General features: G+C 43.4%; 1 protein-coding gene across 1 annotated transcript in view; it reads left to right on the top strand.

Annotated features, from left to right (window-relative positions):
- Positions 1 to 21812, top strand: part of SLC49A4 (solute carrier family 49 member 4) — a 67545-nt gene extending 45733 nt beyond the window's left edge. The window contains exons 6-9 of the mRNA XM_080919026.1: positions 1319 to 1386; positions 3743 to 3870; positions 17354 to 17536; positions 20717 to 21812. Coding sequence (XP_080775152.1) covers positions 1319 to 1386; positions 3743 to 3870; positions 17354 to 17536; positions 20717 to 20832 — 495 coding nt within the window. The 3' untranslated portion in view covers positions 20833 to 21812. The remainder of the gene's footprint in view (positions 1 to 1318; positions 1387 to 3742; positions 3871 to 17353; positions 17537 to 20716) is intronic.
- The last annotated feature ends 5239 nt before the right edge of the window (positions 21813 to 27051 follow it).

Genomic DNA, 27051 nt, shown 5'->3' on the forward strand with positions numbered 1-27051 from the left:
GAATGAGATGAACAATGTGTCTGTCCCTTAAATACACTTTCTGAATAAGCAGACACTCCTAAAAAAAAGTTCTATACAAATGCCCAGCCTGCCACTCTGGGTTCCCGGCCTGGATTCTGCTCCCATAACTGTCTTCCACCAGGCTCTTCTGGGCTTCAGGTAGATTTCCTCCCAGAGTTTGTATCTCAGCCACAACACTAATCCAGATGAGCACATGTGCCTGTCACAGTCCATAGTACCTACTCTAACAAATCACCTTAGACTAGGAAACTGATGGTAACAGAAATGTATTCCCAATAGTTCTAGTTCTGGAAGCTGGACAGTCCAAAGTCAAAACACAACCAGGTTCCAGATCTGCTAGATTCCCTTCCTGCCTCCAGATGTCCCTTCTCTGCACTGTCACCCGCAGAGGACGAGGCAGTTCGTATTTTATAAAAGGCCCCTCTTTTCTGTACTGTGTAACCAGGGATTCGCTTCCAGCACGTGCACTAGACCACAGCTGAGTCTTTGCCACAGGACACCCACTTTCTCCTGTTCTTGGCCTGTGTTTTGGGTGGCAGTTGTTCCAGTTGTGCTCAGTTCTAATAAGGAAGTGTGCAAGTCTATTTAAATGACACCAATTTTTCACATAGCTATGCCTTGTATTACAAACCCTAAAAAGCCCTTTTTAGTATCTTTCTATGTTTAAAGTCTGAGAGATACAGAGTCCATGATCATATATTAAATTATGCTTTAAGTTTTAATTTGACAAAGAAAAAAGATCATAACTGACTTGAAAAGACCGGCATTGGTGCAGCTAGGCGCGCATTCCTAGCCCGGCACACAGTGCTATTCGCCCAGGGGCAGATGAAATGTGTGTGGCTGTGTGAGAGAGACAAAGGCTCAGCAGGTAGAGAGATTATCAAACAAGCATGGGGATCTGAGTTTAGATCATCAGAACCCAGTACAACCAGTGGTGGAGGCTGAGTCTGCACCAGGTGAACCCGGTGCTGCAGCAGTGAGAAGACAGAGAAGCAAGAGCATCTCCTGAAGCGTGAAGGCCATCTTAGCAACAAGAGAGCTAAACAAAGTTAAAGGCAGGGTGGGACCAGCACCAGAAGGTGTCCTCCACATGTGCACCAGGACATGAACAGGTCTGCACAAGTGCTGTAGAGACTCAGGCGCTAATGCTTAGTGAGCTCCCGCGGAGTGCCGATCGCCAAGCTAAGTGCTGGGCACACGTGGTCTCCCTCGCTGTTTAGTTTCTTCTTGGTTGCCACATGCCAGTCTCATATTAATATTCTTGTATTAAGACACTAATTAATGACTTTGTTAACAGGTAGATGCTGGCTGGATTGGATTTTGGTCCATAGTTGGAGGCTGTGTTGTTGGGATAGCTATGGCGAGGTAAGAATATTTCATACTGAACTCCTAAGTGGATGGGGGGGGGGGGGGGGTAAGAAGTGAGCTTTCCAATACAAATACTATTTAGGAAAAAGCAGAAGAAAAGGCCAGAAATGACCACTTGTTTAGATTCACATGGCAGAAAGGATTCCAGCTACAAGAGGCCTGCTTGGGATCAGTCCTCTTCAAAATGGTTTCTGAAGGCAGGAAGTAAGTGTATTTCCAGCTTTATTGAGCTCTTCTTCATTTTATTTCAGAGCAACGTCCTCAGATGGGACAACCTCAAAAAAGTGACGTAATTTTTAAAAATAATTAAAAAGGTAAAGCAGTAGTTAGCAAGACCTGTGTTGAGGAGCCATGTGTCAGAGCATCTCCAGGCACTCTTGGGAAGGCAGACCCCGATTAACAGGCGTGTCCCTGTGATCATCCCTCTGTAGTGCAAGTCTGTAAACGACTCCAGTTTCCTCAAAGTCTTTTTCATCCCAACCCATTATGACAACCAATTCTTAGAATGAGTTAGAAAAAGGAAGACAGTTCTTATTTATTCTAAAACCAGAAGTCCTAGAAATAAAAAGATCACTCCTTCCTATGACTACCTGTGAAACTACTCTTGGTGTTTCTAAGTAAGAATGTCATTAGCTCTCCAAGCCCACACCAAGCCCACTGAATCATTTTGCCAGGAAGAATCTAATTATTTATTTGATGAGATCAAGAGGATACAAAAACCTCTCAATGGCCAACAGAGCATACTTTGCACAGGACAGCAATGTAGACCTTGCTGTTTCTACAGAGTATTCCTGGGGTGTTGCAGGAATGAAGTCAGATCCAACTGGCTTTATTTGGGGGTTTGTTGTTGTTTTGTTGCACTTTGCTTTGTTTTGATTTTGTTAGAAAGGTCCAGAAGAATAAAATCCAAAAGCTAAAGGTTTGAGCTAGGAAATTCTTTTGACTGATTGTGAAACACATTGTCCTGACAGTTCTGACAAGAATCATTCACAGTCTTTCTGTAATAAATAATAATCCTTCGTAAACTCAGAATTCAGACCAAGCATTTTGCATCTTCTTGGGGACATTTTTATTAAGTTGTGGGATCCTCCAGAGTATGTCGAAGTGTCCCCTAAATGAGAGCACACTATTTAGTAAGCAAGTAGTCCGTTCTCACCCACAGTGGTGACAGCTCTCATATCACAGTCACAGATTCCAAAAATACCAACAGACATGATCAATCACATATCAGGTAAATGCAGGAAAGGAGGAGGAGGAAGAATTGCATAGGACACCTGCATAGGGTAGATATTACAGTTTCAAAGGCAGAATGGAGAGGACATGGTTAATGTGGTATTGGGGACATTTCTATACTAGAAATTATTCTGAAGGGTAGGATAGCTGTTTGGGCACAGCCAGAAAAGCAACATATGAACTGGGAAGAGAGAAGGGTGTGGTTTTTAGTTGATGAGGATTCAGGAAAAGGGTAGCGAGTTTTGAGAATGTAAAATGCGGTAAAGTTCCCGGCTTGATGAGATAGCACCCAACATCTTCTCCACCCATGCCGCAGATTGCTGTCCAGGTCTCATTGTCTGGCCCAGGATGGCCTTGAACTCTCTACCCTCCTACCTTGGCTTCCTGGGTGCTAGGGTTATAGCCATATGTTGCCACAGCTCCACTGTATTCTTGCTTTTAGAAAGTTTACAGTTTAGTAAAAAGATGTGAAATAAATAATTTCCAACAGAGAATAGTCCTTGTGGGGACATAAAGCAGAATGCAGGGGAGGACTTGAGTGAGCACGAAGGGCCATTTTAAACAAGACCTGGGTGAGCGGAATAGGAGTGGACCACACGTGAGCCTGCGGTGTTAGTGTTACCAGCAGAAAGGCCTCTACAAGGAAGTGCCCAAGTTAAATGCTGCTGAGGGAACCGGCCTTCACATGCTTGAGAACAGCATATAGTTACCCACCTGGGAAAGGGCAGAACAGGGCCAGGTCCTGCTGCGGGGGGGGGGGGGGGTGTTTCAGGGGCACTTGTGGGTGTGAGCTTTGGAAGAGCCAACTTTGCACTTCAATGTCAACTCTAAAACTAAGCTAATGTGTGTTCGTTATAAAATGTTTAAAAAGAATAAAAATAGAATAAAAGTCAATTTAAAATTCTATTCTGTGAGCTGTAGACTCCAAACAGTTTTTTGTTTTATAAAGGGAAAATTATTATAAAAGTAACATAAGTAACACAAGAAAAGAAGGAAATATGTATTCATAACTGGCTTTTAAAATTATGCAGCGAAAATTCAAGAAATAGTTGCTTTAAAAAAGTATGTTGCTAATTTAAACAGTACTGAGAAGGATTAATTTGATACTGTTTTTTTTCAGGTTTGCAGATTTTATTCGGGGTATGCTGAAGCTAATTCTTCTCCTCCTGTTTTCTGGGGCTACACTGTCATCCACATGGTTTACCCTGACCTGTCTAAACAGCATCACCCACTTGCCTTTGACAACAGGTGAGCACAGGCAGTTTTTGAGCTTGGGGTGAATATTTTCAGTTCTCAGGAAAGGCTGTCCTCTGGTGAAGGGCCTGCTCCTGCAGCCTGTAGTTGTTGGGTATCCAGGGAGGCGGGCCATGGGGCCTGTGGGTCAGCACAGAGGTAACCTGTGTATAGTGGTGAGGATGAGAGGCTAGAGACGTGGCTCAGCTCTTGCAGAGAACTCATGTCAGGTGACTCGCACCCACAATTAGCTCCAGCTCCCGAGGACCCAGCACCTCCAGCATCCAGGGGCAGTTGGACTCCTTTGTACATACTCATGCCCACACACAAAGTTTTAGGATAGTTTTGTTGTTGTTATTGTTAAAGGCTTGGGGCTCAGATGAAGGCAGATCCATGAACCCTATGGGCTAAACAGACTGTCCCAATGAAGGGACTTCAGGCTCAGTGAAAAACCCTGTGTTAAAAATAAAGTGGACAGGGATTGAGGAAAAACACCCAAAATCAAAATCACTTCCACATGTAGATAAGCTCATGTGTACATGTGCAACTGTACTTAAATATGTATATGCCACATGTGTGTGTGGTGTGTGTGTGTCCCAGAGTAGAAGTATCTAAGAAATAATTGAATATTTTGCATAGGAAAGTGTCCTCTTTACAGCATCTCCCATATAGCATGAAAATGCTTACTTTTGTGTAAAGTTCACACCCGTATTTATCCTGTTTATAGTCGTTACTGAGCAGTTATAGTAGAGGAAAGCAGAGTTATATCTAAAGTTGCCTGCAAACAGTCTTGACCCGGCCTGGTGCCTTATTTTATATGGAGTCATCATATTTTCTGCATAAATCATGATTTCTGGGTTTTGGAAGCTGTAGCCACCTTACTTAGTTTGTGTAAATGACCAGAAATATTTATGGTTGCTGTTATTTCTCCTGTTATTACTAATGTAAGTTCTGCGGTTTTCCTGCCGTTGCTGTTGTAAATTCCAGAAGTAAGATGGCTCAGCAGCAGCGCAGATTATTGCCGTGTGTCCCTGGAGAGCAGGAAGAGATCTGCCCTAGGTGTCTGGGCTAAAAGCATCATGGGGACTGCAGGGAGGAACCTCTTTCCTCACCTCCTGTGACCTGCTGCCCTGCCTCTCTGCTTTCAGGGGTTCTTGGCTTACATTGGGCCCACTCAGATAATCCAGGTAATCTCCCAATGCCAGACTCCAGTTATTAGCAGCCTTAATTCTATCTCAGGCAGAATTCTCTTGGCCCTGTGACACATGGATAAATTCCAGGGTCTAAAACATCAATCTTTAGGGGAGAGAGGCATCATCCTGCCCGCCCAGGGTCTTGTCTAGATTCCTGATGGCTTACTAAGAAAGGCAAGGGGCTCCATGACTGTTTCTTCCTCTCTTCCAATAAAAATACTGCTTAAGATGCAGGTATTTTACTCATATTGAAAGTAATTTTTAGCCACAGTAGATTACATGCTCAATTACAGGATTATTTATTGTAAAGTCCATTCAGGGATTGATGTCATTACCAGCATGTGACACAGAGGAGTAAGTAAGAATCTGAAGGTTTTGTGGGGCCACTTGCCCAGTGGCATGTGGTTCCTCCCCTGCCCCAAATAATTTAGGATTTCTGCACATCCTACTTTGGATCTCTGCGCCTGGTGTTAGAACCAGGATCTGTGCACCAGCAGCACTGAGGTGCAGCCACTTTCACAGAGATGATACGCAACAGCCGTGTAAGGTTGGCAGAGTGCCCAGGAAACTCATAGGGGCTATGCTGGGTGCTGACATCTACTGGATTCTAGTTCAGGGAAGTTCTCAGTGTCAATAGATGGGGGACCACGGGGTGTGTGTGATATTCTGATGATGCCATAGCTTTGACAAGTTTATTAGCAGGTGATGTAGTCATGAGCAGATTTCTACAAAACTGATCTAGAGCAGGAATGAGGGGGGCAGTAATCAATGTGATCAGGAATTGGAGTTCTTCAGCTGCCCTTTATATGCACACACACCCTGTGGTAATTGTCATTCTTTCAGTCTGTGGATACTACTCTTCAGTGGCTGCTGAGTTGTCAGGACATACATACCTGCTGAACTGCTTCCACCTAAGTATGTGATCAGCACAGTTGTTAGCTATTTATTTTGGCCTTGAAAGCACTGTTAAAATGGATACTGTACTGAAGTAAGCATTAAGAGCTTACTTTACTCATATTGAAAGTAAGTTTTTGCCACAGTAGATTGCGTGCTCAATTACAGGATTATTTATTGTGAAGAGGTGGCGGGCTTGCATGATGGCTCCATAGGTAAACGTGCTTGCTGCCTAGCCCCACAGCCTGAGTTCAGTCAATCAGTCAACCAATCAATAAGTAATAGATAGATCTAATTTTTAGATTTAAAAAAAAAAAAAAAAACAAAGAGTTTTTGGGCTTTTTTGGGGGGGAGGGGTTGGTTTGGTTAAAATTTAACAAGTTAAATTCCTTCCCGATGCTGATGTCTATTAACCCCTTCGAGCTTGTAAGCCTAGGTGTCAGAGTAATATTTAGGCCCTGAGTAAAAAAAAAAAAAGAAGAAAAAAAAAATGTATGTTTATATACCAGTATTCCAACATGGGGTTTCAAAGAATTAGGCAAGTGTTCTGAGTCAGATTCCTTTTAAGTTTATTTAATTGTATGTGTATGGGTGTTTTGCCTGCAGTATGCCTGTATGCTACTTGCATGCAATGCCCATGAGGGTGACAGACCCCCTCGAAGCAGAGTTACAGACAGTTGTGAGCTGTCATGTGGGTGCAGAGAATCAAAGCCAGGTCCTAGAAGAGCAGCCAGTGTTCTCTGCTGAGCCATCTCAACACCACACCAACCCCACTCTGGGCCAGACCCTTCTTTCACTCCTTTCTGGTGGTTGAGCACTTGGGTGGCACTCAGATGGATCCATTTTCATTCACAACCTCCCTCCCCATGGACTTAGAGTGTCTGATGACAGCTGATGACACCCGTGACTGTGGATGGAGGTCAGGTGCAGTGCCATCTCTGAGCTGAGGCATTAGGAGGGAACTTAACTTTTTTATGTTGGCTTTTGCCTGGATTTGTATAGTGAGTATACCTTTTATAGTCAGGGGGCAGGGTATATTTGAAAATGGTACATCATTTTAATCTCCCACTGATGTGACTGCCCTAAGACTACATCTTCCAGCCGCTGGTTGACAAGAAGTGTGCTAGACAGGAAGCAGATTGTTAACACAATAAATAGGGCTGGGTTAGAAGGTTGAGTCTGATGTACCCATCTTAACCAAGGAAACACTCGCTGTACTAATGTCATGATACTTATATGCATTTACTGTTGTTCTCACCTGCAAGTCAGGTTTTTAATGTCACTTAGATGTTCCTGAAAGATAGTTTTTAACGTACTGAAGGCCTGGGTTAAGAACTAGCTTGTGTCAGCTCCCCTACAGCCTCATAGCCTGTCTGGCTTCACACCGAGGCACTTGCACTTAGCAGGCAGGTCTCTAAGTGTGTCTTGCCCTCCTTTCCAGTTCTGGAGCATTGGCTGTGCGCCTCATAAATTCTGTCCCCAGCCCTGCACTGGGTTGGGGGAGGGGAGTGCATTATCTCATCCTGAGCCTCAATAGATAGAGCTGTCACTCTTTGTCATTCACAAGCTGCAGGGAAGGCAGAGGGGAACATTTTAATGGAACAATGGGGAATTTTAATAAATCTATCACAGGTACTCCCTCTGCCTTTGTAAAAATCTGACCCAGTTCTTTTTAAGTGAAAGAGGAATTTCACTACAGAAAGGGAATTTACTACAGAATCTAATTATGGACAGATCTAGACTTTGAGGTTGATATTTAAAGTCAGTAATGGCAAATTCGTGTTTCTTTGTAGCGTAACCTTTCTTTCTCAGAATGCTTAGCGCTGCTCTGACGGGTTCTTATGGTATATGCGTCAGGAGAGTCTCTGTGAAAGGCACGGGAGGCATAACTACAAGTCCGTCTATAGCAGGAAGCCCCTAAGACTGTCACCCCAACATCTCACCCACCTTTGTGTCTGAGCACTCCAGTGTCCCAGTAAGAACCAGACCTTCAGATAGCATGTTCCTCAGAGCATCCTCCTCACTGAACAGTGGCTAGTGTATCAGCACAGCTGTGGACAAAATAAGCCAAAAGCTAGTTAAGTTTGCTTGCAGCACTGTCTTATGACAACCATCATCAGTCTTTGTGTAGTCCACGGATCTTACTATTAGAGTTGCCACCTCTGCAGAAGGAAAACTGGGTCATGGCATTGTCTCTGAAGACACAGGGGTTGATAGATGCACTTGCTCACACAGATCCTCTTGGAAGCTGTCAGCAGTATGCAGTTCTTTCCCCTCAGGAAAACTTAGTGTTTAAAATTTCATTATTAATTAACTGAACTGTTTACAGCAGGACAAATAAATAACCTCGTGACTAGATAACATGAGAGCTTTAAAATCGAGGCTTTTGCTATAAACAACCGTTGCGAGCACATTACTCACCTGATCTGAGAATGAGATGTCTGGCCCTGTTAGCCACAACTCACACAGTCATTTTTTACTGTACGGGTGAATGCTTGCAAAGTGGCATTTTGAAAAATGTTAGCGCTTTTGTGTTGCGTTTGCTGAAACAATACAATTTGACTGTTTGACAGAAGTTGCCTTGGGAGCGATTATTCATCTAATTTCATTTCAACTTACTAGAGTGTGCAATGGTGCTACCCAGTAACTCCAGGGTGAGACGGAAGGGAGGTGTCCTGCTGGACAAAGGACACCTTCTTAGCTGTTTGAAAGTCCGGCGGTGTGTGCACCAGCCAGAGAGTAAGCTGCTTTGTTTTCATGCATCTTGACTTTATACAGTAATTATTCCCATTTTAATAGTACATAAAAAGTTAAAGCATACACATGCCCCCTCCAGTTATGCCCCATTTTAATAGCATGCAAAAATTAAAAGCATACTCATGGCCCCTAAGCACTGAATATGAAATAGGTGACTCGAAGCTTTCAGGAAATACAATGAAGAGTAAAGTAAAAGGAACTTTTACTCGTGGTCATTAGTAATGGCTAATTACTAATTACTAATAGAAAAGGAAAATAAATGAATCAAGAAGAAAATGGGTTTGTGAGACTTCTGGCTGTGGCAGAAGAGAACTGGGAAGGGGGCTCAGCGTATGAAACTTGGCACACGAGTGTAGAAACCTAAACTTGAAACCACAGAGCCCATGTCAAAGGTCAAAGGTCAGGTATGACCGCCAGTCCAGTGCCGCACAGGAGGTGAGAGGCAAGGACAGGGAACTCTGGACTCCGTGAGCCAGCCCTCGGGCCTGTTTGTCTCTAACAGGGTAGAAGGGGCAGGCTAACACTCAAGGTTATCCTCACACGTGCACGGGGCCATAGACACATGAGGATGTGCTTCATGCACAAACAAAGGATGCTTTTAAAATGATTTCTTGAAGTAATAAAATGCTCAAAGGATCTAGTGAAGAAGATCATGTAATATTTATTTGTGGAGATGTTCAAGAGAAGTAAGTCTTGGGCAGAATTGTGTTTCAGAAGGCAGTCAGTCAGCACTCATGATTTAATAGCACACTGCCTTCTTCTGAGCCATAAATAATTTGGGGGTCTGGAAAGCGTCTGATAAACCTACATGCTGGTATCATTTCACGACCAGTCTCCAGGCCCACTCTTTCAAGGATTATTTGTTGTGCTTCATTTCTGCAAGATAATTACTTTGCCTTTCAGCCATACGGAACTGTAAACATAGCAAACAGTCAATTTTTATGGGACTAAAGTATGCCAGCAAAGAGGCTAAACAAGGGTGCCTGCAAACTGACAGCACAGAAGGAAATCACAGTCACTAATGACATAGCCACAGTCCTGGCGTCCTCACTTGGGAGAGTCCCATGTGCCACATGCTTAATTCAGCAGGTTATGAAGGCTACAGCAGTTACTTCTGAGGGAGGTGTGTGATGATGTGACAGAGGTGAAGCTCTGTGACAACCAGAGAGCCAGGCCTGGTGCACACTGTCTGTATGGATGTGGTTTGGTTAGTTTGTCTCCAGGGGTTATTTTTATGTGTTTTATGTGCATGTGAGTGCCAGTGTCCAAAGACACCAGAGGGTTCGGAATTACAGGTGGCTGCTGGCTACTCTGGGGCTCTTGGGGCCGAATTCTATCCAGTCCTTTCAAGAGCAGTTCATACTCTTAGGCATTGAACTTTCTCGTCTGGGAGATGCGTTTTGTTTTCTATGTTTAGCCTACTCCATTTACTGCCCGCTGTTGCTGTTCTTTATTTACCTCTGTCTTAATTTCCAAAGGAGTTTTGTTTTTTGGTTTTTCATTTACAAAGTTACTTTCAATGGGAAACAGGAGTCAGTTCTAGTAAAGGTCTAATCTAACAATTGCTGGCTGCCTTTCCGAGCTTTACCCTGAAATAAAAGTTGTCAGTGTGCGTGTAAAAAAACCTATCTATAAAGTGCATTCATGTCCCAAGCCTAAATCACAGAAATTTCTTAACTCTCATAAGGTAATTAATAATAATTTTTGTTTTACATGTTACATTTTATTAATAAAAATGTAATCAAGTCCTTGGATACTCTTGTTCATCTCCAAAGCACTATGAGTTTGTTTTGTTTTTTTATATTCTGGGAAAGATCTTGCTACATGAGTTAAAACTTGTCTCTGATCTGCTTAAATGAACTTTATCCATTTGATAGAATTTATTATTCAGTAAATGAACCTTGGGGCTAGTGAGTTGGCTCAGTAGTTAAAAATGTACTGTGCTCTTGCAGGGGAGTAGAGTTTAGTTCACAGCACCCCTAGGGCATCTCACAATTGTCTGTAACTCTAGTTCCAGGGGATCCACAACCCCTAGCCACCAAGAGTACTTGCATGCTTATGCACAAAACCACACACACACACAATTGAAAATAATAATAATAATAATAATAATAATAATAATAATAATAATAATAATAATAATAATAATAGACCTCATGCTGGAGGTTGAGTTGGTAGAGTGTGTCTGCCTAGTTGTATGTGTGTCCTAGGTCTGTGCCAGCCCCACACATGGGGTATGGTGGCTCATGCTCAGAAACACAAGGATTTCCTCAGCTGCATAGCCAGTTCAGGACCACTCTGAGCGACTTGACACCCAACCTCAAAAGAAAAGTAATAATACAAACATTTAAGTGAGATCTCTTTTGTAACATCTCCAATAAACTTTTACGTGATGGTAATGTGCATATTCATATCTTGCTGGTCAACTCTGAGTCCTAAGTCCCCACCCCCAACCCCGAAGCAAGTTATAATCTATCTGGAGCAGCAAGCTCTGGAGAGCCAGTCACCTCTCCTTAGTGGCCCTCAGCATCTGGAGACTCCCTCCCCAGAGCTCTACAGCCACGTGTGCACACCACTGACCACCCTGGTTCCTCTGGTCTCAGCCTCCTCCCGTGTCAGGCTCCTCCTTAAAGCATTGTTAGAATGGGTCCAGCAGGGAAAGACACGTGTCTTGGGGTGGTGGGGTGAACCCACGTAAAGGTGAATGGAGAGAGAACTGACTCCACAGAGTTGTCCTCATATATAGCAATAATAGCATTTTAAATATGTCGGGACCTCTTATAGGTGGTTGTGAGCTTCCCCAGGGGAGAGAACAGAACTCTAGAGCATTCTTAAGCTCTGAAGCATCTCTCCAAACCTTTTTTTAAAAAGTATTATTAGAAGCAAAACATTCCTAGAACTGGCACACCCACCTTCCTGCTGTGCTCACAGCCAGAGACCAGGGCGTATGGCTGCTTCTGATCAGACACGTGTTTTGAGTGGCATGTAATTACCTTCCTCTCTGTGCTGGAAATGGCTGCCAAGCCAGGAGATAGCAGAGGAGAGATCGCAGAGCGTCTGCTCGCTGCTATAGCCTCGCAGCCTGCATGCTGTCAGCCACTGACAAATGGATTTAAAGAAAGGCACAAGCTGTTTTTCCTTGAGGATAATTAAACAATAATTGTTAACCTACTCTACAGATGATTACAATTCTTTTTTGATTGTGACCTGCGGCTGGTCTGCCTTTGGCTCTGTCAGTCTGTCTCTGGGCAGTCACTTGGAGCTTTGGAGTAGAATACAGATTTGAGACCCATGTGGTGTGTATCAGTGCTGTTAAATAAAACATGCCGATGTTCGGGGTCTTTCAGTCTGACACAGTGGCTTGGTAGGACAGCTAGGGGCTGTAGGCCTGGACAGGGTTATTACCAGTTCTAGGTGGGCGTCCGTGGAGGTGGCATGGAAGGAAAAGAAGGAGCCCAATTGTCCTTTACTCAGAACAGTGATGGTTGGCTGTCTCCACAGAGTGGGACTGTGCACGGGGAGCTCTGGGGTGTGGGGCAGAGAGGGGAGCTTTGGGATGAAGATTCATCTGAAAGGATGGTTCCCCTTTGAGCTCAAAGTGCTAAATGACCTTCCACCTGAGGCTTTTTGGTCCTTAACCCTTCATTGCCAATTTAACCTGGATCTAAACAAGTTGGCTTGGTTTGGTTTTGGTTGTTGTTTTTGGTTTTGTTTTGTTTTGCTTTCAGGACTTTAGTCACTTCAGTTTAAGACACTTAATTTAACTGCCCCAAAGAGCTGATAAGATGATTAAATTTGGTATAGCGTGAATGCTGACTTAAAGTGTCCCAAAAGCTTCCACGTCCAAAAGTACAAAGTTGCTGTTGACATATCTTCTTTGCTTTTTGTTGGGGTAACTTTGTTTACAGAGTGTGAAGGCGTGTCTGTATTTCCAGTTGTTAATTCTGTACTGGCAGGGAGCTAAATGTGGGCAGGATATTGCTAGTGTAATTTTTTGGCCTATTGCCAGCCTTATATTTGTCCTTACACACCTGCACAGGCACTTGAAGGTCAGACGGCCCTCTGTACGATCTCACTACTGGTTGGTTGTAATAGATGAGATAGCTGGGGGGTTGTCCAAACAAAAGGCCTAAGCTTTAAACCCATGTGGAAAGTCCCTGTCATTCTTCATACTGCTGACACATCTGAGAAAGCCCCACTGTAGTTTTTCTTTTTTGTTTGGTTTTCAAGATAGGGGTTCTCTAGGTAGTCCAGGCTATTCTGAACTCATTCTTCTATAGGCAAGGTTAGCCTCAAACTCAGAGTTTCACCTGCTTCTCCCTCTTGAGTACTAGGATTAAAGGCATGCACTATGACACCTGGTCGGTAGGGCGTACCGTGAATTCTCTGATGTTGACTGCAGAAGTCATATCTGAATTTTGGAATTTGTGTTATCTTTTGTAGACAGGGTCCCAATTACCTCAGGCTTGCCCCAAACTCACCAAATAGTCAAGGTCACCTTGAATATCTGATCCTCCAGACTTGGGGTTACAGCGTGCCTGGCTGTTTATGCAGTGCTGAGGCTCAAGCCTAGGACTTTGCCAGGCAGGTATTCTACCAACTAAGCTACACCTAGCTCTCTGCTGGGGTTTCTTCTGGAACTGCTGCTCACCCCGGGGAAGTGGTTCTCAACCTGTGGGTCACCACCCTTTTCACTGGGGTCACCTAAGGCCATTGCAAAACACAAATGTTTACATTATAATTCATAACTGTAGCAAACTACAATTTTGAAGTAGTAAATCATTTTTGGGCTTGGGGCCACCACATCATGACGAACTGTACTAAAGGGTTGCAGCTTTAGGAAGGTTGAAAACCACTGACCTATGAGTCTGGATATTTTAGGGAATGAAAATGTATGTAGTTTTCTCCCTCTAAAGTTTGGCTGTTTGGTTTGTCATGGGAATGACTTTCAGGACTATTATCCAATTTACGAGCCTAACATACATGCATTTTAAACTGTGCCTAGTATTATACATGACTCTGGTTTTGCAGCTTAAACTGCAGACCTATAAAATCTTATTAGCTTTTTTGAAAAAAAAATCTGCATCAGCAATTCATTTGTGTTTATTCTGCTAAATTACCTTGACATTTTAATTGAAAGGCAGTTTATTATAATTTTAGTCTCACTATTATAAAAAGTCATGGAAATATTTAATGATTGTGTTGTTTGAACCTTCTGTGATGAGCAGGAAATTATCTTGTCTACTTGACTTTGAATAGATGACATTCATCCACTGACTACATCCAGACTGAACTGAAATTCAAGTAGAAATCAGATTCAGACTTTTTAGTCAGCTTCTACAATCTGAATGCTCAGAACACTAAGGAATGTGTGTGTCAAATCAGTGCTCACAGCTGCCTTTCTCTCATTCTGATTAGGAAGACACTTCATTAACTCTTTCTGGTGTAATTTATTTGATTCTTTGTTTCAGCAGTAGAAAGTGATTTCAGCATATCCACCTAGTAGTGTTTGTTTTCTAAGCTCTCTTAGTAATCATTGGGTCCTTTGCAAGGACTGTACTGGCTCGTATTCTCCAGGCATTTCTCCAGTTTGCACATACTGTGAACAGCATCTCGGGGGCTGTCCTGGGTGTATCTATGCCACACAGACAAAACATAATGTCCCAGTGACTGCTGGGCCAGAGTCAACACAGCAATTTACGTTACATATTTCCAAATCACCCACCAGAAGATCATCAACACTGTTTGACCACAGTAGGACTTTTACTTTTCTGGTGACAGTTCTTCAGAGACTCCTTGTGAGAATGGGCCAAGAGCTGCTTGGCTTATCTAACAAGATCTGCCTTCTCCAAATGTTGCTCTCCAGATGAATCTCAGGTCTGCCTTTGTACCCAGCTTGGTAAAGATCAATAGACTTTAATGTTGCCTTCCAAGACCCTGTACCCAGTCCCCTTCCAGCATCTACTTCTATTATATGTTCATTTGCCATGTCGGTTCTCACATTGATTATGATGATTATAAACATTATAGTTTAATTTACCTGATTATAATTTCATATAGGGATGTAGCCCCTTAAAAAATATAAACATAGGGTTTTTTCTTCTTTTTTTCTTTTCTTTTTTTTGGTTCTTCTGTTTTTGTTTTAGTTTGATTTGTTCTGTTTTGAGACAGGTCTCACTCTAGCCCAAACTGTCTTGAGACACCCCATGGACACCAGGCTGGCTTTGAGTTCCAATCTCCTGGCTCCACCTCCTGAGTGCTAGGTTTACAGTATGAGCCAGAATGTTAAAGAGGAAACATTTCCAGCTTTGTTTTCTGAACTCCATCATTTGTGATCCTAGGTTAAGTAATAGCCTTTGCTGGTCACTACGAGCTGGAATTCTTTCTTGTCCTTTATTTCGATACTTTTTTGCCCTACACTCCTGGCTTATGTGTTCTTGGGTCAGTAGTTCTTTCTGCTCTGATTACCCAGTGGTGATCTGACCAATCAATAAATGATTATACATTGGAAGTAGAGTACACTGTAAAAGCTACCAGCACCATTCCCTCCCCAGCACACTGCACATGAGTCAGGCATGAGTAAAGAATGCTGAAAGCTTGTGTGATTGACATCCAGCCAATAGTGTGCTTTATTTTTACAAATCTCCTGAGTGTGGGGTGGAGCTGGAGAGGTAGCTCAGTGGTTAAGAGTGCATGTTGCTCCTGAAGAGGACCTAATTGAGTTTGCACCACCCATAACTCCAGGGCCAGGGCAATCCAGTACCTCTGGCGTCCTGGGCATGTGAACTCACATGCACAGACATACAGGCAGATAGACAATATCAGTGTCTCTCTGTCTCGCTCATTGGGGTAAAAATAAAGGATGGCTCAGCTTGCCATGAAAGCCTGACAACCCATTTAAAGGTGAAAGGAGAGAATCAACTCCCAAATGTGATCATCTGCCCTCTACAGGAGCTCCATGGTACTCACACTCACACAGACATACACACATGCACAGCAATACTGTGCCTAACTGTAGGAAAAAAGAACCTCTGAAAACTATGTCAGGTTTTAATGGGGTGACTTGGCTGCTCATGTGACTGTAAGGGGCCACTGTGTCACCCAGTGACACAGTCACCCTATGTCATCACTGTTCTCCAGTTTTGTGTCTCATTCCTGTCACAGAGTAATTGCCAGGTATTTACATTTTTAGAGGACATTTTAGACTTTCCTGTCCTGGAACATGAGCGGAAGTGGGGGGGGGGCAGCAATGAGGTCAGCCAGAGAAGTCCGATAGAAACTGCCGGCACCGCTGTCCTCCTACCTGAGGTGGATGCTTGGCGATCGGAGTCAGCCGCGGTTAACCGGCGCCTTGAAATGCCAGAATGTGAATGATGTGTAAGGGATTTGGTGTAATGCCCTCACTCTGCAGCTCTGCACAGCAATCCTTTCTTAATAAATATTTATAGCAAAAGTATTTTTCTTGTAACTTTATAATACATCCTATGCATTATTGTCAGCAGATATCTTTATTAAAATATAGGTATATATTATAGCTCTCCTGCCCAGGCTCTGTTCCACCTTCAAACTTGAGTTACTGACAGCATATGGGCAGATGGTAACTCTGGAGTGGTGTGCTGTCTGCTCTGTGTGCTTACAAGAACCACAGTGCATCCTCTTCCAACAGCACGCACAAGGATCATTAGTAGCCTAGCCTGCTAGTCTGACCTCCCACCCTCCTCACCTTTTCATTTTTATTTATTGATTGATTTTTGGAGAGAGTGTCTAAGTAGCTCGGGCTGGCCTCCAAATTTCAGTCCCCCTGCCTCAACCTCCCCAGTGCTACAATTAGAGGCCAGCATCGCCAGGGCTGACTCAGCACAGTATTAGTATATGTGCTTGTGGTAGAAATAGGCCTTATTTAAAGACTGACACAGAACACCTTCCTTACAGAGGACTGTCCCTCCTGTGTTCTCTGGAAGGATGCTGAGTGCCTTGTGGGGCACTTGGAAGCCACCAGGAACCAGCCTCTGCATGTGTAACTTTCAATACCGTTTCATGTGTCTACATTTATCTTTGCATTTTAAATTCTCTTTAACATTGTAAAATGAGACAAGATTTGTTATAAATTACTGCATTTTATTCCCTTGCCTCATTTGCCTGTGACTCAGAGAAAAGTATATTTTTATTTTTATGAATCTTTTCATCAGAAACTTAATTTTTATTATATTTTATTTATTGTGTGGTGCATGTGCCACATGGCACAGATGGGGTCAGAGGACAACTTGAGGGAGTCTTTTCTCTCCTCCCACCATGTGGGTCCTGGGGATTGAACTCAGGTCATCAGGCTGGGTGGTGGGTGCATCCACAGAGCCATCATGGTGGCCCAGAATGTTTTTAATTTGACGATAATGCTAAATTGCTTTTGTGCTTTGGAATAATCCACCAGAAAGAGAAAGCAAGTAAACTGATAATCATTCAGCAACAAAACCTGTTCTTACTGTAGAAAACCAGAGCAAGGAGGTGTCAGCTGTATGATGTTCTGTCAGGCTCCTTCAGCCGCCGTGGGGAGGAGATTCAGCTCCAGAACTGCTGCTTAGGGAGATCGGCGTCCTGTCTGCCCTGACTCATGGCCACAGCCATTGTGAACTAAAGCATTTGTGTTTTAATTTCAGTGACGCTGTATGCCTCCTGCATCCTCCTGGGAGTATTCTTGAACAGCAGCGTTCCTATATTCTTTGAGCTTTTTGTGGAAACTGTCTACCCCGTTCCAGAAGGCATTACCTGTGGAGTTGTCACTTTTTTAAGTAATATGTTCATGGGAGTGCTTTTATTTTTTGTCACATTTTATCATACAGGTAAGAATTTGATTTGTTTTTACTATTCACTATCTAAATGTGCTTTGAGACACATTTGTGGAACTGACGGATAGGGGACCTATGTGGAGAGTTTGTACTGACGCCTATTACTTTAGGAAAGCATTCACATGCCAGCACAAACAATAACTGCGGTTGTTTTTCTTGAAGTGTATCCATGAAGCCTAGAGTGTTTGAATTAGCCGGGGTGGGGCAGAGTGTCATGTGCTTTCATCCGTGACTTCCCAGCTCCCCGGCCAGGTGATCCCAACACTCGAGTTTGCATTGACAATCACTGGTAATATTACTTTAAAATATGTGAAGACTCTGAGCACAGAGTGAATTAGCATCAGGGGTTTATGTGGTTCAGAGCTCTGGGGATGAATAAGAGGAAGTCAATAGGCTGAGCTGTTCTCTGGCTACTCCAGGAGGCCACACTGTTTATAGGAACTTCTGACAAGCCTGTAATTGAGGTAATAACTGTGTTAACCTCCTTCGCCAGAAGATACATTTTCAAAACATTCAAAGCAAAAAAACAGAATCATGGCAACTTGAACGTCTCCAAACTGCACAGTGAATCCAGATGACAATGATTTTCATAACATGATTAACAGCAAATGAGATGGCCCCTGTCAGTCAGGGCTGCAGGGTTTGGCTTCCCTACACCTGGCACGGGCTTAGTGTGTTCAAGGGAAGGAACACTGATGTAACCATTGCCTCTTCTCCTCTGTTTCCAGTATGGAAAACACCACCTGTTAGGGAGGGACATCTGCCTTCTACACAGAGCCTGGGTCTGTTGCTTTGCAGCTTTCACTCACATCAGTTGTGTCGGTGGAAGTTAAGGGTCTGTCGCCTTTGCATGGCAAAGCTTCAGAGATAGTATGTGTCCCTAGCACGATAGAAACACTTTCTCAGCTGATGGGCACAGGCTTACTAAGTGCTTCTGCAGCCATGCAGAACATGGTTTTTCCTGGGAACTAGAAATACTTCTTTCCTCACAGTATTTAAAAGCAGCAGCTGATGTTGCATAATGTTACTCCCTGATGACTCTTCCCTGGTCTCTAGCTGGAACCTTATTGATCAGTGTAAAGCAGGGAAGGCACCAGTAACAGCAGCAAGCACTCTAACACTGTGTCTTCCTCAGTTTCCCATTCCTACTGGTCAGATACTTTGTTAAGGAAAGTTTCATTTCACTCATTGTTTCCCTGCATCATGAAATACCAACTCTGATGGAGATCTCATAGGGCAAGATGACAAAGACAAGGGAGGGGCAGTTAGAACTTGCCACTGGAGCCCGCCTCTCAAAGACTCAGTCCATGTTCCCATACTTTAGCACTGTCTAACTGCAGAAGAACATTGGGTATTTGGTAGCCACTGTTCTTCTAAGGTTAGCAGCAGGTTTTTGTGGGAGTAGAAGGGCTGGGGAGGGGTGTTGAGACAGACTTTCCCATCTTTAAGTGCTGCCGTCCTTGAGAGGAGAGGAAGCTACTTCTCAGCACGTATAGAAAAGGTCACAGCAGCACCTGCTCTCCTGCTTAGTTCCTCTCAGCATCCAGCACAGGTTGTTCTCAGGCTCTATGAGCTGGGGTTGAAACTAAAGCAGTAGTGTGGGGTTTAAGGGTGACTTTTGGAGATTGAAATTGTTTTAGCATTTTATAGGAAGACAAAGTGAAAATATAAACCTGTGGAAAGGAGGGAAGAAGGAAAGGCTAACCCCCCCCCCATTGGAACTGATGATATTAGACTAGAGAAGTGGACTGGAGAGATGGCTCAGCGGTTAAGAGCACTGACTGCTCTTCCAGAGGTCCTGAGTCCAATTCCCAGCAACCACATGGTGGCTCACAACCATCTGTAATGGGATCCAATGCCCTCTTCTGGTGTGTCTGAAGACAGTGACAATGTACTATTTCCTATACATAAAATAAATACATAAATCTTTAGGCTAGAGAAGTTGTCCCCAACCACCATTGACAAGTTCTTTATGCCAAGAAGCTACTTTGTTCCCAAGCCTGGGGATGGATGGTGGGTGGGTGGGGGCAGAGGGAGGCTGGCCATATGCAAGTTCCCAGCCTGTGGTCCCTAGAGCTCTGAGCAGTAGCCAGAGGCAGTCACAGTTAAGTGACCCAGCAAGTGGCCCAGGAGTGTCCTGTTGTTACTCCTGGACACGAGAACATTTTTGAAACTTACTCTTGCTGGCATTAAAGCAGATAACAGCCACATCACCTGCTTGGATAGCACTTGTAGGTTTCCCAATGATTGACATAGTCCATGACTATTCATAGTAAAATAAATAAATAAATAAATAAATAAATAAATAAATAAATAAATAAATAAAGATAGCATAATACACTGGTCTCTCTACGAGGAAAATGATTAATTCTTTAATGGTTTGCTTTATTTTTCATATATTCTAATTTATGTCACAATGGTTAATATTGAATATTTTTGTTGAGAAGGTTATATTTTCATCAAAAATCTTAAAAGTCAGTTGAGAAAGAGGAGAGACCACTCAGGGAGTTGCTGTGCAAACATGAAGACCTGACTTTGGTCCTCGAAACCATGTGAAAAGCTGGGCAGGGTCACACATCAATAACCCGGCATGTTAGGGACAGAGACAGGAGGATGGCTGGGGCTTGCTGACCATCAGTCTGGCTGGTGAAATAAAAATCTCACCGCTGTGGGTTCAGTGAGAGACCGTGTGAAAGATACACTGTGTGCACACCGACACTCAACATGCATGCAGTTCACACACCACACACATGCCTATGTGTGTACATGTAAACAAAGTAAAACATGACTTTTCCTTTATCTAAATCCACTAGATATTTCTAAACCAAGACAAGAGTGCCAGTGATAGAGGGCACTTAAAAAAATAATTAACAGTCTAACAAGCTAACGCGTAAGTGACCAGTTTTTTCCCCTTTGAATTAATAGATTGATTTTTCAACCAAAGTCAAGGTGTATCAAGTTGATGAAGATGTATTAACAACATCGATTAAATATTCTACATGAAAGCCTGGTACTACATCACACATGCACTGAGCCTGTGTGTCAGTGTGCAGAGCAGTAGCCCCCAGGGCGCCTTTGATATTCGTGCTTAGGAATGCAGGTGATGCTTTGCTGGTGCCACAGAAATGCTTACAGCTGAGATTAGCTTACTTTATTTTACTTTTTGTCTTACAGAGTTGTCTTGGTTCAACTGGTGCCTTCCCGGGTCGTGTCTGCTCAGTCTTCTTCTCATTCTGTGCTTCAGGGAATCCTATGACAGACTCTACCTTGACGTGGTCGTCTCCGTTTAAGACTACAGACTTATAGGACTTTAAAGGGACCGTACCTTAGCCCTGCACCTTTGCTTGGAATTGCACATGCAATGGGAGAAACGGCGAAGAAAGAAATTTCTTTCCGAGGTTCTGTTGAGTAACAGAGTCTCACATTAATTTAATGACTACTAGGTAATAATAATGCAAGACTTGAGTGTCAGGAGGACTTGGAAACTGTGGACAGCACGTGTTAGTGGCACAGTTGTGTTGGCAGCACATGTGTGCTGGACTCTGGGGTGGAGGTGTGATGCTCACACAGGGTGCACTCACTGCCTGTGTAAGTCACCCCCATGTGCATTGTACCTGTGCTAACCTACTGATGAGCTGAACTGCAGCAAGAAGCACGGGTGTTGGTCCTCTGAAGATGACTCCTCCAGGAACACAGCAGAGGAACGGGATTCACGCACTAACTTCAGAAGACGTCAGAACCTGTGTCAGATTTAATTACAAAATAGCAGAGCTGTATACCAGTGATAGAAGTTAGCCACGTGTACACTACATGTTTTTCTAATAAAGCCATTTCTTATGACTCCTTATTTTTAATCAGGTGGGAAGCCTTTCGCTGTCCTTGGCACAGGCCCTGGCTCCTTCCCACCCGCCCTTGTTTCTGTGAGTGTATTGTCGGCCATGCCAGCAAGGTAACTAAATGCCTGATGGGGTTGCATTAACTGTTGTGTGAAAAATGTAACTCTGTTATGATTTAGCACTTTGTTAGAAATGAAATGAAAGCCACATGAAACATGTGTGTCTTCATCACATGTGGTGGCACCGTGTAAAGTCCAGCACCCACTGTAACTTACCAGGTTAGATTGTAGTCAGATGATACCCCATTTGAAAAGAACACTGTATAGCTTTGAAGGTTTGAAGATCTGTGTGTGATTTCTGAATTGCACCCCTGTATTTTAATTTAGATTGTAATATACTCAGCTAAATGAAGTCATTGTATTTGGTTGGACAGATTTTTGCCAATACCTATTTCTTTCTATAAATAATGGATTTTTTAAAAAAAAACATACTCATTGCATGGATCTTGGACCTATCTTTCATTAGGTCATAAAACTCAATGTGGTGGGCCTGTGAAACTGACCACTCATGTTCCATAGCTCCTCTTACACAAAACCAAACCTTCCCCAAACTTCCAGAGCAACAGCAGCTCTTGCCCCTTTCCTCACATGAAGTAGCAACTTCATTGCCAGCCAACTTTTACAGCCCAGCTCTGTCAGATGTAAGCCAGCTCCCGGTAGCCCAGTGGAAAGGCCGAGCAGCACTGGCTTCTGCTCACCCATGTGTGCTGATGCACACATGCAGACACACCTCTCGCCAGAAATTCACCTTGAAAGCTGTGTACCAGCTTACCTGGGTCTTGGAGGAAGATTCTGGGCCTTAGTATCTTCTGAGGCCCTAAATCATGAAGTGAGAAACAGCTAAGTCCCCAGACTTAACACCAGTCTTCAGTCACCTCTGCATGCTTCCTGCTCTAACCAGTCTGCTCCCTTAGCAAGAGAGGAAGTGGGGGGGGGGGGGATGAAGGAAGGATTAGCTCTGCTTACTTTGTCCTTCTTAAGGTGAAAAAGAAGGCAGAACTTTGAAGGTGACAGGAAACTACTCACTAAATAGCCACTACCCCCTCCCATTTAAGGAGGAGAGAGGAAGTAGAGAGGAGTTCAGAATATTGGATGGTGTTATATAAAATCTGCTATAGGCTTCTGATGAGGAACACTTTAATTAATGGTTAATTCTACTTTTAACACAAAGTACAGGCTAACACTTTAAAAATAGGACCTAAAAATAGCTAATCGTTTGAAGACATTTCAATGCACTGTATCAGTCACTGGTCCCAACTGTGGCTTCCCCTCCAGCAAACAGCTGCTCTACTCATGCATTGCAGGTTTTCTTAGTGATGAAAACTTCACAGGAGGGCAGCCAGGGGGCTGGGAAGGATGGGCATTATGTGTCTGTGCTGGGTAATCCTGTGCCAAGCTGACACAATCCAGAGTCATCCAAAAGGAAGAAATCTCAATTGAGAAAAAGCCTCCATAAGATCCAGCTGTAGGGCATTTCTTAGTGATTGAGGGTCCAGTCCATTGTGGGTGGTGCCATCCCTGAGCTGGTGGTTCTGGGTTCTGTAAGAAAACAGGCTGAGCAAATCAGATGGAGCAAGCCAGTAAGCAGCACTCCTTCATGGTCTCTGCATCAGCTCCTGTCTCCAGGTTTCTACCTTGCTTGAGTTTCTGTCCTGACTTCCTTTGATGATCAACAGTAATATGGAAGTGTAAGCCAAATAAACCCTTTCCTCCCCAACTTGTCTTTTGGTCATGGTGGTTTGCTGCAGCAATAGAAATGCTAATACAAGTTGGTACAAGAAGTAAGGTATTGCTATGACAGACCTGACCATGCTTCGGGGAAGATTGTTATTGAAGGACTTTGGTTAGAAGAGCCATTGAATGTTGAGAGCTCAGTTCTTTGGGAGCTTGGGGATCAGAATGTTGAGAGCAGTGCAGAAGACGGAGGCCTGGCTTGTGAAGTTTCAGACTCTATGGGGCTGTTAACTATTCGCATTAAGATTCTGTCGTCTAGTCAGCTGGGGCAGAAGAGTCATCGCTGATTAATGAGGGACCCCACAGTACCTGAATGCTGCAAATCCTATTATTTCTAGTCAACACATAACTAGGTTTGCCCTTGTCTCATACCAGGAGAAGCCTTAACCCTCCACCAATCCAGTCTCTGTATGCAGAATTTATAGAAATGGCCCCAAAGAAAAGTAAATTGCTTTGTCAAAAGACTAGAGTCATCCGGTGCCTGTGGAGATCAGTTACAGGAATGCCTTTGGATCTTCAAGTCCTGTAGAAAAAGAGTATTTGCTTATCACCCCCACACACCTCTAAGGTATTTTAAGCCCCGTCCTACGATCCTTGAATTACCCGGTACAGTGCGTAATGGCTGTGCTGTGTTGTTGGGCAGAAAGAAGTCTGTGCATACTCACTTCACGTGAGCTATTTTCCTAAATATTCCAGATCTGCAGTGGACTGAGTCCACAGATGCAGAAGTGGAGAGGGGCTGTGTGTCGACATGGACGTGTATTTTCTGAGTCTCAGATTCATGCCTTTTCCCCGGCCTCACAGCAGAACAGCTTAATTTAAAATGCTATGGGTATTCATGAAGATTCACGCATCCAGAAGGCAGGGGATGCCAAGTACGTAGATCAGCGTGTGGGAGCGACAGGGTCCGACCTGCATCCATTAGTTCTTGTGTCAAGTCTAAAGTGCGTGGTGTCACAGGCGCTATAGCACCTCTCCAGTCTTACCTCACCAGGATCTCATGCACAGGTTCTGATGAATAATTCAGTCCTCATAAATGAGCATACGGCATTAGTAATTGGTGAGGACATGTTACGGAATAGGCTCCCTGTGGCTTGTCAATTAATACTTTACAGTTCATGGGAAGAAGTGTTTTTTTAATATGATCCATGGTAGAGATGTAGGAACAAGATAATTACACAAATGTATTTCCCTGAAAGAAGGAACTCACAAGAGGGGATCAAGTACACATGTAATTTTGCATATTTAAATGTGTATGGCCTAAGGGCCAGGTCTAATCCTGGATCATATATTCATGTTTAATTATTAAAAATGTTTACAGCTTGTTTTTAATGAAGCCTATCTGACAAGGGATCCTGACTAAGGGACTTTGAGGAGATTAAATCCCCATCTACTTATCTTTTAATTGGTTTTTTATAACTCTTATTTTTACTAAAATTGAAGTACTCATCTTGAATTCTGCCTGAATACCCACTTTATTTATTTATTTTTTGTTAAGATCAAATAAAAATGCCAAACAAATTTGCTTTCAGTTAATGTTAAAGATCACATTGATTTCACATTCGTTCCTGAAGTACTAAGTTAAGGAATAAGTATGATCATGTAGATGTTTCAGTACATGAGACTATGGGTACAGCTTCCAGGGAGAGCACTTGCCCAGGGTGCAAAAGGCCCTGGGTTCAGCCCTTGGCACCAAACCCAGGAAAACCCTGTCACATTAAAATACATTTGAGTAGACTCAGAGATACAGAGAAGACACAATTTAATATAACCATAGAGCAAGGGAATCAGATACATCTTATCTGTGCCAACAGTTTGCTGTCTGTTAGGAAAGATAATACTGGAGAATGATAGAATATTCTAGAACAAATTACAGGGGGGCGGTGTATTACCATTGAGAACATGTGTCAGAGGACCCAGACATGTAGAAATACCTGCCCAGACAGGCATCTCGGCCGTTGGACTTAGACCCCCTTGGTGTACCTTAGCACTAGAAAGCAATACTCCTTTCAAACAACTATAATTTTTAAACTGAGGTCTGTCTGCCTTTCCACCCACTCAGAGGACTAAAACATGATCTCATTCAACCTTCTCTGTTTGCAAATAAGCAAGAAGAGCCTTGTGAGGGAGAGTGGTCTGGCTGAATTCTAACAGATCCCCCGGTGCTGAGACCTGCATTCTCTTTACAAGTGGGGAGAGTCTTAGAACTAATTCTTTTAAATAAAGTTTCTCTTGCTTTTTAAAAAAGTTTTAAAGAAACACTCGAACAACCATTTAAAAAGATAAAAACACCCATGGCTAGAGTACAGGATTGAAAATTTCATTTTTCTGAAAAATGTATCTTGACCTCTAAAAGACTAAATTTTTAGCAGACCTTGCCACCAAATTAATGAGTATGCCTTGAGATTATTTGAGGCTATGTCCCCAATCTGCTGTCCTACTGTGTACACAGCCTGTTTTAAATTTAATCTACCTCGAAGAGAATACTATAACCCACTTGACTATGCCTTGGATTTTCCATGCAATCAACTTCTACAGCCTAAGGTAATGCATAGCTTAAAGCTCATGCTATATTCTCTTCCATGCCTCTGGCCCAGAGGAATGTATATGTGCATATGTGTATTATAATCTTTTACTAAAAGCAGCCAACAGATGTATATGTGCATATGTGTATTATAATCATTTACTAAAAGCAGCCAACAGATAGGGAACAACCTTCAAACAAAGATCTGTCATCACTGTTGCAAGAACATGGGTGTAGACTAATAAAGTCTTGTTTGCCTGAGTCAATCTGTTAAAGATTTCTGTAAGCTAGGTGTGGCAGAGGCAGATGGATCTCTCTGAGTTCAAGGCCAGCCTGGTCTACAAAGCAAGTTGAAGTCCATACTGGGCTATTTAGTGAAACCCTGTCTGTGTGTTTACATAGATACTTCTGGAAACAAATCCTGTCATCTGAGAAATGACTTCTCACATCATGGTGGTCTCTCAGAGAAGCAGTAGTTAGCATTGGCCTTTCAACACGGCTGGTTCTGTATACACTCTAGCACATTCTGAGATTGTGAATTCTGATATGCTGGCTCCTGTTTTCTTACCGAGAACACAGTTCTATTACTATTCCCTCAACTGAGATCTGACCCTGAAAGAATGTGAACGACCAGCCCTCACAGGGCTTTCCTGGCTCCTTTGTCTCTGCAGAGGCTTTCCGTACAGCTGAGACCAGAACGCTGAAAAGGGAAGCTTGTGGCATCTTTTGTTTTAAAAATAATAGCTCATTGTAATTCTGTTAATCCTCTCCCTGTGCTTGGTGTGTGTGTGTGTATGTGTGTGTGTGTGAGAGAGAGAGAGAGAGAGAGAGAGAGAGAGAGATTACAGGCCACATGGAGAGCTTCCCACTTGCCAGGCAACAGCCATGCCGTTGAACAATGCCCAGCCCATTTGTCTAGACCACTTCTTACTAAGATGCTCAAGCTGACCTGGAACTTGAAATCCTCTTGCGTCTGCCCTCTGAGTACCTGAGAAGATAGGTATTCATATCCCAGCAGGTCCAGCATGGTCTGGTCTTCCCTTCCATGTAGCTTACTCCTTTCTGGTGGGTTTTTAACTATTTCTGACCCTGCTTAGAAGCAAGCTGTGTGAAATTAGACGGCTGGCCGTCGAGAGCTGGCCTCACTGTTTCCTCATGACCCAGACTAGAGAGGGCACAGGGAACATGCCCTCCGGCCTCTGGCTCTCATGCCAGACCTAGTGATGCAAGCTGTGTGACCTTGAGCAAGCCGTTTCTCATTTATACACATCTGTAAAATTCAGGGTAGAGAGTGATGTTCCCAGGGGTTTTGTCCACTTCAGAAATCCCAATCCATGCGTAGTCACCGTTGGATGT

This window comes from Micromys minutus, assembly GCF_963924665.1.
Source record: "Micromys minutus genome assembly, chromosome: 7".
Classification (NCBI taxonomy): Eukaryota; Metazoa; Chordata; class Mammalia; order Rodentia; family Muridae; genus Micromys; species Micromys minutus.